Source organism: Rhagoletis zephyria, unplaced genomic scaffold (genome assembly GCF_001687245.7).
Source record: "Rhagoletis zephyria isolate East Lansing unplaced genomic scaffold, Rhagoletis_zephyria_1.1 Rzeph_scaffold_02474, whole genome shotgun sequence".
Lineage (NCBI taxonomy): Eukaryota > Metazoa > Arthropoda > Insecta > Diptera > Tephritidae > Rhagoletis > Rhagoletis zephyria.
In genome coordinates, this window is record NW_016159558.1 from 49044 (window position 1) to 61971 (window position 12928).

A 12928-nucleotide genomic window follows, 5' to 3' on the forward strand; every position below is an offset into this window, starting at 1 on the left:
ACTTGGCACAGTTGCTGATCCTGCTACAACATACCAAATGGCCGAAAATTTTTAAAATCGGACAATAACCACGCCCACATCCCCCCATATAACGGTAATTTGAAATACAAAATCTTCGATAAATCAGTAAATATTGAAGCTAATTTATTCAAAATTGATGCTTGCAACAATTCTTTACCAAGAAATACGTTTATGGTAAAATTTTGGAAAATGGGCGTGGCACCGCCCACTTATGATCACATATATGTATCTCGCTAACCGTTCTAGCAATTTGAACCAAACTCGGTATGGTTATTGTGCTTGCCACATAAAAGCAAAGCGTTGAAAATTATTGAAATCGGACTAAAATTACGACCGCTTTTCATATAACGGTATATTTCAGAAATGCTTGAAACTGCAATATTTCGAAATTTAAGGACGCTAATTTACTTAAAATTTATACACCCCGGCTTATCGTGTAGCGGTAGCTTTCGGAAAGGTGGAAAACATATATTTAATAATTGCGCCGGGTATTTAATGTTCGGCTCCGCCCGAACTTAGACTTTCTTACTTGTTTAAATTAAACAAAACACAAATCGCAAAGTAATTTCAGACGCTATTTGATTCGGTGCTCGCACTTCACTGAAAACAGCTCTCAAATGCGTTGTCGAAGTTCACTCATTTGAGTATCGAAATGTCAAGCACAGTAATTTGCACACATTTACCGTTAATTTAAGCACGAAAAGTAATTATGTTTGGCACTGATGGAAGAAAAGCGAATACCGTTTTGAGNTTTCGCTTGGTTTGTCAAACCGCTTGTGTGGTGTATTTCGCTCTTTAAATAGAAAAAAAATGAGGAGTATAAAACATTTGATTTGAATGAACACGAAAAGTTATAAGACTATTGAACGGAATGTCTGCTAGTGTATTGATACGNCGTCACAAACCTTAGCATATTGATAAAATTAAAGTTTAACAACTAGGGTCACATTATGAGTGCCAGGCTTGGATATAGGAAAGTTGAATTCTTACACGGAGAAATTTACAGTTTTACTTAGGAAAATTAAATCTGAAGCCCAACCAAGCTTATTTGAGAAACCATTACTTTGCATATTTACATCACAATCAATAAGAGACGATTTGGAAATGGTGTTTGACCAGGTAACATTGCCGAGGTTAAAGTCGCCAAGCACGCAAAAATGATCATCACCAGCTTTATTCCAAGCAAGAGAGGTTATATTGTCGACATAAGCTGCGTAAAGACTATGGCTACTATTCGGTGGTATATACGAAGCACTGGCTCGCACACAGATTTGATCGAGTAGCGCATTTTGATTTTCAAGCGCAATCACANTGAGTGCGGCTGTCAGAGTCTTTTAATGATTACTTAAGGTGTCCTTCAGTAACGATTTGAAAAAATTCCCTCTCAGAGTCAGTTAATGATTCGTTAACGGCATTTAATGAACATTAAAGGTAAGTAAACAAAAACCTTTACTTACAGCCGCACTCAGAAACGTTCTTTGAATTAGCTCTANAGGGGCATGGTGCTTACATTATGACTCCTATCTTTACGAAAGACATACAGTTTACAATCGAAAAATTCTTCGCTAAAAAGTCATTATTCAGCCAAGTTTCTGCTATGACAATAACATCGTATTATAGATGGGAGCAAAATAGGTATATAAGCTGCGACTTACAGCCGCACTCAGAAACGTTCCTTGAATTAGCCCTGACGGGCACTTAACTAATGATCGTTAAATCTGCTAATTAATGTTTCCTCTCAGAGTTCAAATAAATAATAAAAAATAAATAATTTATGTATGGTCAGTTGCGGCCCTTTATTTTTGTGGCATCGCTCACTTTTTTCGTTCAGTTTGAAATAAAATATAAAAATAAGATAATTTTGGGCGCATCAGCTCAACAATGGCTGAGTGAGCAGAGCACTGGCGTGCCATTCGAGAGATCCGAGTTCGAGTCCTAGGGCCGGAAAATTTTCTTTTTCCTTTTTTATTTATATATATTTTTTTCTTATTNATGGTGCTTACATTATGACTCCTATCTTTACGAAAGACATACAGTTTACAATCGAAAAATTCTTCGCTAAAAAGTCATTATTCAGCCAAGTTTCTGCTATGACAATAACATCGTATTATAGATGGGAGCAAAATAGGTATATAAGCTGCGACTTACAGCCGCACTCAGAAACGTTCCTTGAATTAGCCCTGACGGGCACTTAACTAATGATCGTTAAATCTGCTAATTAATGTTTCCTCTCAGAGTTCAAATAAATAATAAAAAATAAATAATTTATGTATGGTCAGTTGCGGCCCTTTATTTTTGTGGCATCGCTCACTTTTTTCGTTCAGTTTGAAATAAAATATAAAAATAAGATAATTTTGGGCGCATCAGCTCAACAATGGCTGAGTGAGCAGAGCACTGGCGTGCCATTCGAGAGATCCGAGTTCGAGTCCTAGGGCCGGAAAATTTTCTTTTTCCTTTTTTATTTATATATTTTTTTTTCTTATTTAATTTTCTTTTGGTGTATAGATTTTATTGCTTTAAAAAGAAAACAACTTTTTTTTAGTTTAATTAAATTGTTAGCTAAAAGAAAAACAAGACCAATAACAGGCCAATTCTGGCATCTGCCTTTCAACTCACCTCAGTCTTTCGAGAGACAAAAATGTTTATATTTCAGCAACTATCTTGAAAGCCCTTTTCTGTTTTTCGAATAACTAATTGACAGATGTGCTAATAGTGTTATTATATTATTATATTATAAAAACTAAACGAAATGAAAAACAGGAAAACCTAAACATTTTAAAAACAGGGTGAAAGCAAAAAGATGAATCAAAAACGTTTCCAAACGTTAAAAAAATAAAAAATATGAACTTTTGAAGCAATAAAACTTAAAAAAAGTTGTATTAAAAAAAAATCGTTGCCGAGGATTGAACTCGGATCTCTTGAATGGCACGAAAGTGCTCTGCTCACTAGGCCATTGCCACTGATACAGCAACGTTGTCGAAATTGAAATTTATTGAAAGAAAACAAAAAATATCAAAATCATTCGTTAAAAAGTTAAGTAAAGGTTTTTGTTTACTTAACTTTAATGTTCATTAAATGCCGTTAACGAATCATTAACTGACTCTGAGAGGGAATTTTTTCAAATCGTTACTCAGGGACACCTTAAGTAATCATTAAACGACTCTGAGTGCGGCTTTTAGTTTTTAGTCCAGAAACATTATGCATGTAGATTTTAAGGTGACTACAATCTTCTGATGAGCCGGTCAACGGCTGTTGGATATCTGCTGACGGTTTCGTTTTGCAAAAAAAAAAAAAAACTAAAGGGGCGTACAACTACATTCGAGGGCCAAAGCTAAGACAATAACAGTTTAGGATAAGTTTTGCGTGTACCCCTAATTCGAAGTTCACACTTGTCAGAGTATTAAGCTGTACTCCCTTCTTAATCAGACAATGACAAAAGATAGAGTTCTCATCAATCCCGGCGCGTCTGGCTACATTGTCCTTTAGTTTATCAGCTGTGACCGAAGTTGAGAAGGGCGAGAGATACAGCCATTTGAGGCGTTCAGCTACTTGAAGTTCAGAATTCGTGTCCGACTCCACAAAAAGTCGTTTACTTAGGCTGTTATTATTATTACCGCTATGACTACCATTATTGCTACCGGCACCACTTTTTTAGAATTATGCGGTGGCACATCAGCTGGTTGGTTGACAGATGCAACACCTAAAGAAGCGTTTAAAGAAGCTTTGTCAACAGCAGGAATATCATTGCTAACTGTATTAGAAATTCCATTGCTAGCTGTATTAGCACGCGATGTGATGGAAGTAGTCACAGGAGTAGCAGCAAGCAAGTTTACATTAATTTACGTTAATGGGGATCAGCTTCACTTTTCTGTTGGGGAATATGCTTCGGTCTTCGAGGCTGAGGTAATTGCAATCCTCAAAGCCATGGACTACGTGGAGGAACATAGGTGGTGGGGAAGGAGTTTACGTGTCTGCAGGTTCAACCAAGCTGCAGTTAACGCATTGACCAGCCCTCTACTTAAGTACTTCCAAACAACTTCGGCAATGCAAGTCTCGACTAAATTATGGTGGTGAACATAACGAGGTTGCTTTACTTTGGGTGCCAGGTCACTTCGGACCATTTGGCCAGAGTTGGCTCAGACCAGGCATTCCTCGGTCCGCAACCACTTTTAGGACTTCCACCTTCGGTCATCGAAGCCACCATCATAAACTGCAGACAAGTTATTGGACTGCTGACTGGTTACTTCACGTGGCACAAACACCTGACTGTGATAGGCGTAAATGACAAGTCCATTTGCCCATATTGCCTTGAAGACGGTGGACAACTTTTGTTGTTTTAAGTTTTGTGTTTTAAAAATGTGAGTGATAAACATTTTTCGCCTCACTTTAAAACTCGGAGCGATAAAAATAAAAATGATGCCATTAACACAAATAAACGGTTTTACAAATACTCCACGTGCAAAGTCATGAGTGAGCCGAACATTTGATGGTTTTATGGTGAAGACAATAGTTGTGTTTTTTTACAAATTATCCAGTAACTTGCCAGCAACTCTCCAGTAACTTAATTTCTAAGAATTCGCTCTCATAGAAAAAATTTACCAAAAAGTACGTGAACGCTTTTCCAGTAATAATTTGCAAGTTTCATGAACAGCTGATTAATTGGTAGTTTATTCGCAGCATATTCCTAATAAAACAATATATTTTATATTTAAATATGTTTATTTTGTGAATTTCCACAATAAAAAGCCACAAACAGTTTCCTTATTAGTTTAAATTTCATCCAGCAACATGCGATCAGCTGTTTTTCGTACTGGCAAATTCTTACAAGTAAAAATTTATCCAGTAAAATCCAGTAAAAACTTGCAACTTCAGCTGTCATTTTTCGCTCTCTCAATTTCCCCTACTTTGCAAGTTGTTGCGTACGAAAACGCCGAAACATGAAAACTCGTAAAAACTTTTACTAGATTTTACTGGAAATGAGTAAAAAAAAACGCAACTAATGTAAATTACTCCTCAGAGCGAGAGTATTTTGATGGATTTACGAGCTCTATTTTTTAAAACCTGCAAGTAATCACTTTATTTTTATAAATAGAACACAAGAAAATATTTTTGTTTTATTTTGGCCACTCCGAGTTTAGTTTTTGTATTCACCCGCGATGCAAATTTACATAGTTAGATCTAATCTTCACATTTAATTTTTTTACGAGCTTTGGGAATATTTAGAAATGTATCAGCACGGGGTCTACCGAAACCAGTAAATTTTTGAAAGGTATCTGCGAGGAAAAAAGTCCGGGAACCTCTGATCTAGATTTGCATAGCAATTAAGTGGCCCAATTCAGTAAAAAAATTACAACTGGTTTTTGTTCACTTTTACTTGCGAACCAGCACAAATCAGCTACGCTAACTATCGGATTTCGTACGACAACATCGATTCGTAATAGAGAATAACAGAATGCAAGCGTTTATCGCGCATCGTATAAATTCATAATATGGGGGTTAGTAAACATACGCGCTGGCGTGACGTTACAAAAAACAGAAGTCGATTTTGTATATAAGTTTTTGTAGTAATATTGGAAATATTAAGGGTTAATTTTCCAAGTTTTTAAATGTAGAAATCTTTTCTGCTTTATGTTTAATCAGCCAAACTATCTAACGTGACGTTACCAGCCTATTTCATAAAGTGGCAGTGATAGTTTTGTAAAGACAAGCATTTTCCATGTTGTCAGTGGCAATTTGACACTTTGGTGGGTGTTTTGTTTCATAAAAACATTTGTCACAACCTCTTCAATTCCATGTGAAATTCCATTGGAAAAGTTTGTTATTATCGGGGTTTAAAATTGTCGTTGACGAAATTGTCGTAATCGTAATTGTCGTAAATCATATGTAATAATTGCATTTGCATTATTTTAATTGTAAGATATATTCAAATTATTGAAAAGTAATGACATGCGCGCAATTACCATATAAATAAATATACAAAACTCCCCTGTAAAAGCTTTCCGACGGAGCTATTTAGTTTTGTCGCTATTGACGCGACTACTACTACTACTAGACCACGTTGAGACCATGACTACTAGGCCGGCTACTACCCAATAAACACAAAAACGAGGATGGCATCGTATCGAATTCGAGACGAACTCGAGAAAATATATTTCTCGAATATATTTTTTTAGCTCGTTTCCAATTCGATGCGAGCTCGAGTAAATCAGTTTTCTCGAAAGATTTTTTATTGCATCGTCTTCGAGGCACAATCAAAAAAATATAGTTTTTTCGAAAATATTATTTGTTAGGAAAATAAAATAAATACAATTTCTTTACATTTTATTTTAGTAAGCCGGCTTTACTTAATGCAGCAGCGGAACAAAGTAAATATCTGTATTTAAACTGATTTGTAAAACCTTGGTTATTTCGTGAAAGGGGTATTTACATATAGTGGTGCTAATTAATGTTAAATTATTTGCTACACATTTTCTGATATCCCTAGAAAACGAAACATTCTCTGTTGCTATTGCATTTTTTTTACCTTTTGTTTATTTATATTATAGATTTAATTTCAGATAGTTAGATTTTTAAATCCTATAAAACTTGGGTCTAAAAATATTGCAATCTCAAAGCACCAGCGAGCTGAAATCTTGAGTGGAAAAATCAATAATTCTCGAAACGCCAACGATTCGAAAAATAAAAATTCTAGAATCTCCAACGATTAGGAAAATTAAATATTTTCGATTCGCCAGCGATTCGAAGAAAGAAATTTCTGGATTCCCCAACGATTCGAAAAACTAGTAATACCCGATTCGCTAACGATAGGTGACTCTCCTACGAATTCGAATAAGCCGATCTATCGTCGCGATGTATAGTATCTTATCAGAGGAAATGAGCTAGTCTCAAATTCGAGGCGAATTCGTTGTGTTTATTGGGTAGACACCAGTCGCCCTATATAATAGGGCCATTATTTACCAACGTTTATTTTATACGTTGCTTGATAAGGTTTATTTTTTACGTTGTCTAATATACGTTGTAAGATATTGATGAAGACGGGTATGGAGAACAAGATAAAGATTATGGAAACCAAAGTGAGACAGTGAAATAACTGTTATCAGGCAACGCTTTCGCTATACATAATACAAAGTACGATACTGCTGGCCATGGACACTAGACCAGTATCTAGACCCCAGTCGCCATATATGTGTAATAGGGCCCGATATAGAGATTTATCATCTAATAACTGTTTTGGAGCAACGTTTTTGCGATAAAACGTATAACTGTTATGGTCCTGGTTAAGACTAAAAGCTTGATTATGGCAAATTAACTTAACGTAACTTAGAACATAGAAAATGAAAATGAAACAGACTTCGACGTTGCATTAAATTGCGTCAAGTTTCGGCTGTCCAAATATAAGCAATATCCATATAAGAGAATTTCTAAGTGACGGCCTCTACGTTACGTTAAGTGGTTATAATCAGACCTTGAGAATAAGACAAAGACGAATACCAAATTGTTTAAAAAAAGCGCAATTTCTGAAAAAAAAATCGCCAAGAATCACCAATGAGTGCGGCTTTTAGTTAGATAGAGAATAACAGAATGCAAGCGTTTATCGTGCATCGTATAAATTCATAATATGGGGGTTAGTAAACATACGCGCTGGCGTGACGTTACAAAAAACAGAAGTCGATTTTGTATATAAGTTTTTGTAGTAATATTGGAAATATTAAGGGTTAATTTTCCAAGTTTTTAAATGTAGAAATCTTTTCTGCTTTATGTTTAATCAGCCAAACTATCTAACGTGACGTTACCAGCCTATTTCATAAAGTGGCAGTGTTAGTTTTGTAAAGACAAGCACTTTCCATGTTGCCAGTGGCAATTTGACACTTTGGTGGGTGTTTTGTTTCATAAAAACATTTGTCACAACCTCTTCAATTCCATGTGAAATTCCATTGGAAAAGTTTGTTATTATCGGGGTTTAAAATTGTCGTTGACGAAATTGTCGTAATCGTAATTGTCGTAAATCATATGTAATAATTGCATTTGCATTATTTTAATTGTAAGATATATTCAAATTATTGAAAAGTAATGACATGCGCGCAATTACCATATAAATAAATATACAAAACTCCCCTGTAAAAGCTTTCCGACGGAGCTATTTAGTTTTGTCGCTATTGACGCGACTACTACTACTACTAGACCACGTTGAGACCATGACTACTAGGCCGGCTACTACCCAATAAACACAAAAACGAGGATGGCATCGTATCGAATTCGAGACGAACTCGAGAAAATATATTTCTCGAATATATTTTTTTAGCTCGTTTCCAATTCGATGCGAGCTCGAGTAAATCAGTTTTCTCGAAAGATTTTTTTATTGCATCGTCTTCGAGGCACAATCAAAAAAATATAGTTTTTTCGAAAATATTATTTGTTAGGAAAATAAAACAAATACAATTTCTTTATATTTTATTTTAGTAAGCCGGCTTTACTTAATGCAGCAGCGGAACAAAGTAAATATCTGCATTTAAACTGATTTGTAAAACCTTGGTTATTTCGTGAAACGGGTATTTACATATAGTGGTGCTAATTAATGTTAAATTATTTGCTACACATTTTCTGATATCCCTAGAAAACGAAACATTCTCTGTTGCTATTGCATTTTTTTACCTTTTGTTTATTTATATTATAGATTTAATTTCAGATAGTTAGATTTTTAAATCCTATAAAACTTGGGTCGAAAAATATTGCCATCTCAAAGCACCAGCGAGCTGAAATCTTGAGTGGAAAAATCAATAATTCTCGAAACGCCAACGATTCGAAAAATAAAAATTCTAGAATCTCCAACGATTAGGAAAATTAAATATTTTCGATTCGCCATCGATTCGGAGAAAGAAATTTCTGGATTCTCCAACGATTCGAAAAACTAGTAATATTCGATTCGCTAACGATAGGTGACTCTCCTTCGAATTCGAATAAGCCGATCTATCGTCGCGATGTATAGTATCTTATCAGAGGAAATGAGCTAGTCTCAAATTCGAGGCGAATTCGTTGTGTTTATTGGGTAGACACCAGTCGCCCTATATAATAGGGCCATTATTTACCAACGTTTATTTTATACGTTGCTTGATAAGGTTTATTTTTTACGTTGTCTAATATACGTTGTAAGATATTGATGAAGACGGGTATGGAGAACAAGATAAAGATTATGGAAACCAAAGTGAGACAGTGAAATAACTGTTATCAGGCAACGCTTTCGCTATACATAATACAAAGTACGATACTGCTGGCCATGGATACTAGACCAGTATCTAGACCCCAGTCGCCATATATGTGTAATAGGGCCCGATATAGAGATTTATCATCTAATAACTGTTTTGGAGCAACGTTTTTGCGATAAAACGTATAACTGTTATGGTCCTGGTTAAGACTAAAAGCTTGATTATGGCAAATTAACTTAACGTAACTTAGAACATAGAAAATGAAAATGAAACAGACGTCATTGCGTCAAGTTTCGGCTGTCCAAATATAAGCAATATCCATATAAGAGAATTTCTAAGTGACGGCCTCTAAGTTACGTTAAGTGGTTATAATCAGACCTTGAGAATAAGACAAAGACGAATACCAAATTGTTTAAAAAAAGCGCAATTTCTGAAAAAAAAAATCGCCAAGAATCACCATTTTTTTTTTTAATAAAATTCATGAAATCGATTTAACAAATCTTTTATATTGAGATCATTGAGATCATTTTATAATATTGGTTTTAAGAACAAAAACGAATATAATACCTTCAGAGGGTAATAATAAATAACACAAATCACTTATATAATAGTGATGTACAGTTTTCTTTAAAAATACGCATACTTTTTAAAAATATTTGTTTCAACACATTTTGCAATAGAACTGCGCAATTATTAAATTTATTATAACTTATATTAATTGATTAATCGCATAATCCGCTAAAAATTAAATAAAAACCTATAATAAGGTCGAATCTTAGTTTTTGTTGAATTCATTACGAAAAAACGGGCTCAACAAAGCGTATGAGTACGGCAAGGATAATAATATAAATTTACTTATATTTCCAAACATTTTATCGCCTGTTGCGGTTTTCACTCCGTAAGCAATTATCCACAATTCTTCAGAGCCGAATGGAATGGTTCTGAGAAAAGTTATTCCATGGGAAAGTTAAAAGATTTATATATTCAGTTTCCGCTGCTCTTCTTTCCTTCAAAGTCAAATAGTGAATTAGCAGGTCCCTGAAACTCGCCTTCTTGTGATTCACATACTTTTCTGGTGACAAAATCAAAGCTTTTTTAAAAGTATTTAGTTGACTAAAGGGTGAACACACCAAAACTGCGACACTTAAAAATTACTACCAGAAAGAAACAAGAAGACCTTGAAATATTTTTTTTTAGTATAATACTTTGAAGTTTATATATAATTAAAATGTTAAAATATTAGTTATTATTTGCTACAAATACAAGTTTCACCCGTCTTATTCAATATCCCTTTCACGATTGACCAATATTCCTCAATAGGACGTAGCTCTGGGCTATTGGGTGGATTGCAGGTATAAAATTGATGTTGTTTGCATTATACCACTGCAATGTGTCCTTGGCATAGGGGCAGCTTGCCAGGTCCGGCCAGAACAGTGGTCTAGTACCATGTCTGTTGATAAATGGCAAAAGACGCTTTTTGAGGCACTCATTCCGATAAACTTGAGCGTTCATTGTCCCGGGTGTGAAATAAGGGCTGCTCTTACGGCCACCGGAACAAATACCTTGCCAAACCATGTATTTGTTTGGAAATTTGGACTTCGTTTTCAGCTTACAGCTTTCAGGGGCATCTTGACGACTTGCAGCAGTATAAACATCTTGACCAGCAATATATTTGAAATTTTGAAAGCAGTAGGTTTCGTCGTCCATAACAATGCATTTGTATTTTGTAATTTAGGATTCATACAATTTCCGGCTGCGGGATTTAGCTTTAACGTTCTGCTTTGCGTCTCGATCTGGAGCTGTTTGAGCTTTAAAACCCCCGCTTCCAGGTTTTCTGGTAACTGCCAGACCTTCCTTGTACAGATTCGAAACCCTGCAATCTGTCGAATGGTGCAATTTTAGATTTTTAGCAATTTTACGCGCACTTAAGGCCGGATTATTTATAAACTCGTGCAAAATAATTTGTCTCGTTTCTAACTCGATTGCCATTTTTAACTTAACTAGAAATTCAAATGAAATTTCTCCTTCGTGAAACTAAGGTCATGGTCTACTCATGGCATTTGAGTTTCAAAATAGTGAAACCTTTTTAGGTGAGTTATAAGTTTCCCAAAGTGTCACAGTTTTGGTGTGTTGACCCTTTAGGTAATCGTTTCAAAAGTTCTTCGATTAGGGTGATTAAACATTTTTGACAGTCTTTTAATGTGCTTCTTAAGTCAAGTTTATCACGTAGTTCATTAACCTCTTCCGTAAAATTATCGTAGAAAACTAAGTTTTTTATATTTTTATGATTGGGAAAAATTTATTTGAAGAGGAAAAATCGCCAATGGTGATTTCCTAAATTTTTACGCGCAAGTATCAAAAAAAATCGCCAAATTGGCGCAGAATCGCCAAATCTGGACACGATTATGAAAACTAAGACAATACGATAATAAATACAATGACGAACCCGAAAAAATATAATCCCAATAGGAAAAACAGGCGTTATTAACCCATTACTGCATAAAGTTTGTCGGGCTGCTTGTAATCCGCCGTATTGAAAAATGTAAACCTCTAAACACAATATATTTGATATACACAAATTTTAATAAAACAATTTCCGATATATTTGGAACGTTTTGCTCTAATGGGTTCTAATTAGTTCAAGCTTTCTCTTTCGTGAGAGATTGTCATAATTTTGTGGATACTTAAAACCTAATAAATTTTATGAAATTGACAATTTAAAGTGGTTATACATAATCATTAAATACTTGTAAAGATTACTAATGCATACTAAAAACTTATATTTTATTTTAGGATCTGCCAAACGCAATGAACGCAGCCGAAATCACCGACAAGCTCGGTTTGCACTCACTCAGAAACCGTAATTGGTACATACAGGCGACGTGTGCAACCAGCGGCGATGGTCTATATGAAGGTCTCGATTGGTTATCCAATCAGCTTAAGAATGCTAATCGCTAAATACACATACATATATAAATATAAATTAAAGAAAAATACATTTTTGATTTGAACATAAAGTTAATGAAAATTTGAATAAAAGAGAAACAAAAAGCGAAAATGAAAGCAAGAAAATCAACTGAAATCAAAATCCTACTGATCCCAATTCCCCTCATATCCAAACTGCAACAATATCAAGCAATTTAAGGCGGTTATCATTTGTTTAGCGGTTGTTGAAAACATTGAACGTAGTGATATAAAAGAAGACGATTTTAGAGAACGGAACATCAGAAGGACACAATATAAAACATGTGAAACCGCTATATAAAGAAACTATCCATTTTCAATTTGTACATGTATGTATGTTAATGACAACAATAACAAATCGCAAAACATAATGTGCATCCAAAAGTAAAGATGAGTTGTGAAGGAAGGGAAGAAACATCAACAAGGGACTACAAATACGGCATCCACTTCTAAGTATAATTTTAGTATTTCCTATCTTTTTTTTTATTAATTGTAATTTCATTTAATATTGCTTAAATTTAATTGAAACAGATTCAAAAAAAATATAAACGAAGGCAAAACACATACACATACAACACACATGCTCTTTATATACAAAAAAATATAATAAATAATAAATTGTAACGAAAAATGGAACGATCGCAAAATACATAGATAAAAACAATGGCAACTTTAATAAGGTAATATAAAAGACGATGCGCTCGGCCTGTACTCCACCACTTTCTTTTGGCATGAGACAA

General features: G+C 34.6%; 1 protein-coding gene across 1 annotated transcript in view; it reads left to right on the forward strand.

The window, feature by feature from the left end:
- Arf1 (ADP-ribosylation factor 1) overlaps positions 1-12641 on the forward strand; it is a 27997-nt gene extending 15356 nt beyond the window's left edge. The window contains exon 5 of the mRNA XM_017621483.1: positions 12018-12641. Within this exon, the coding sequence (XP_017476972.1) occupies positions 12018-12182 (165 nt within the window). The 3' untranslated portion in view covers positions 12183-12641. The remainder of the gene's footprint in view (positions 1-12017) is intronic.
- The last annotated feature ends 287 nt before the right edge of the window (positions 12642-12928 follow it).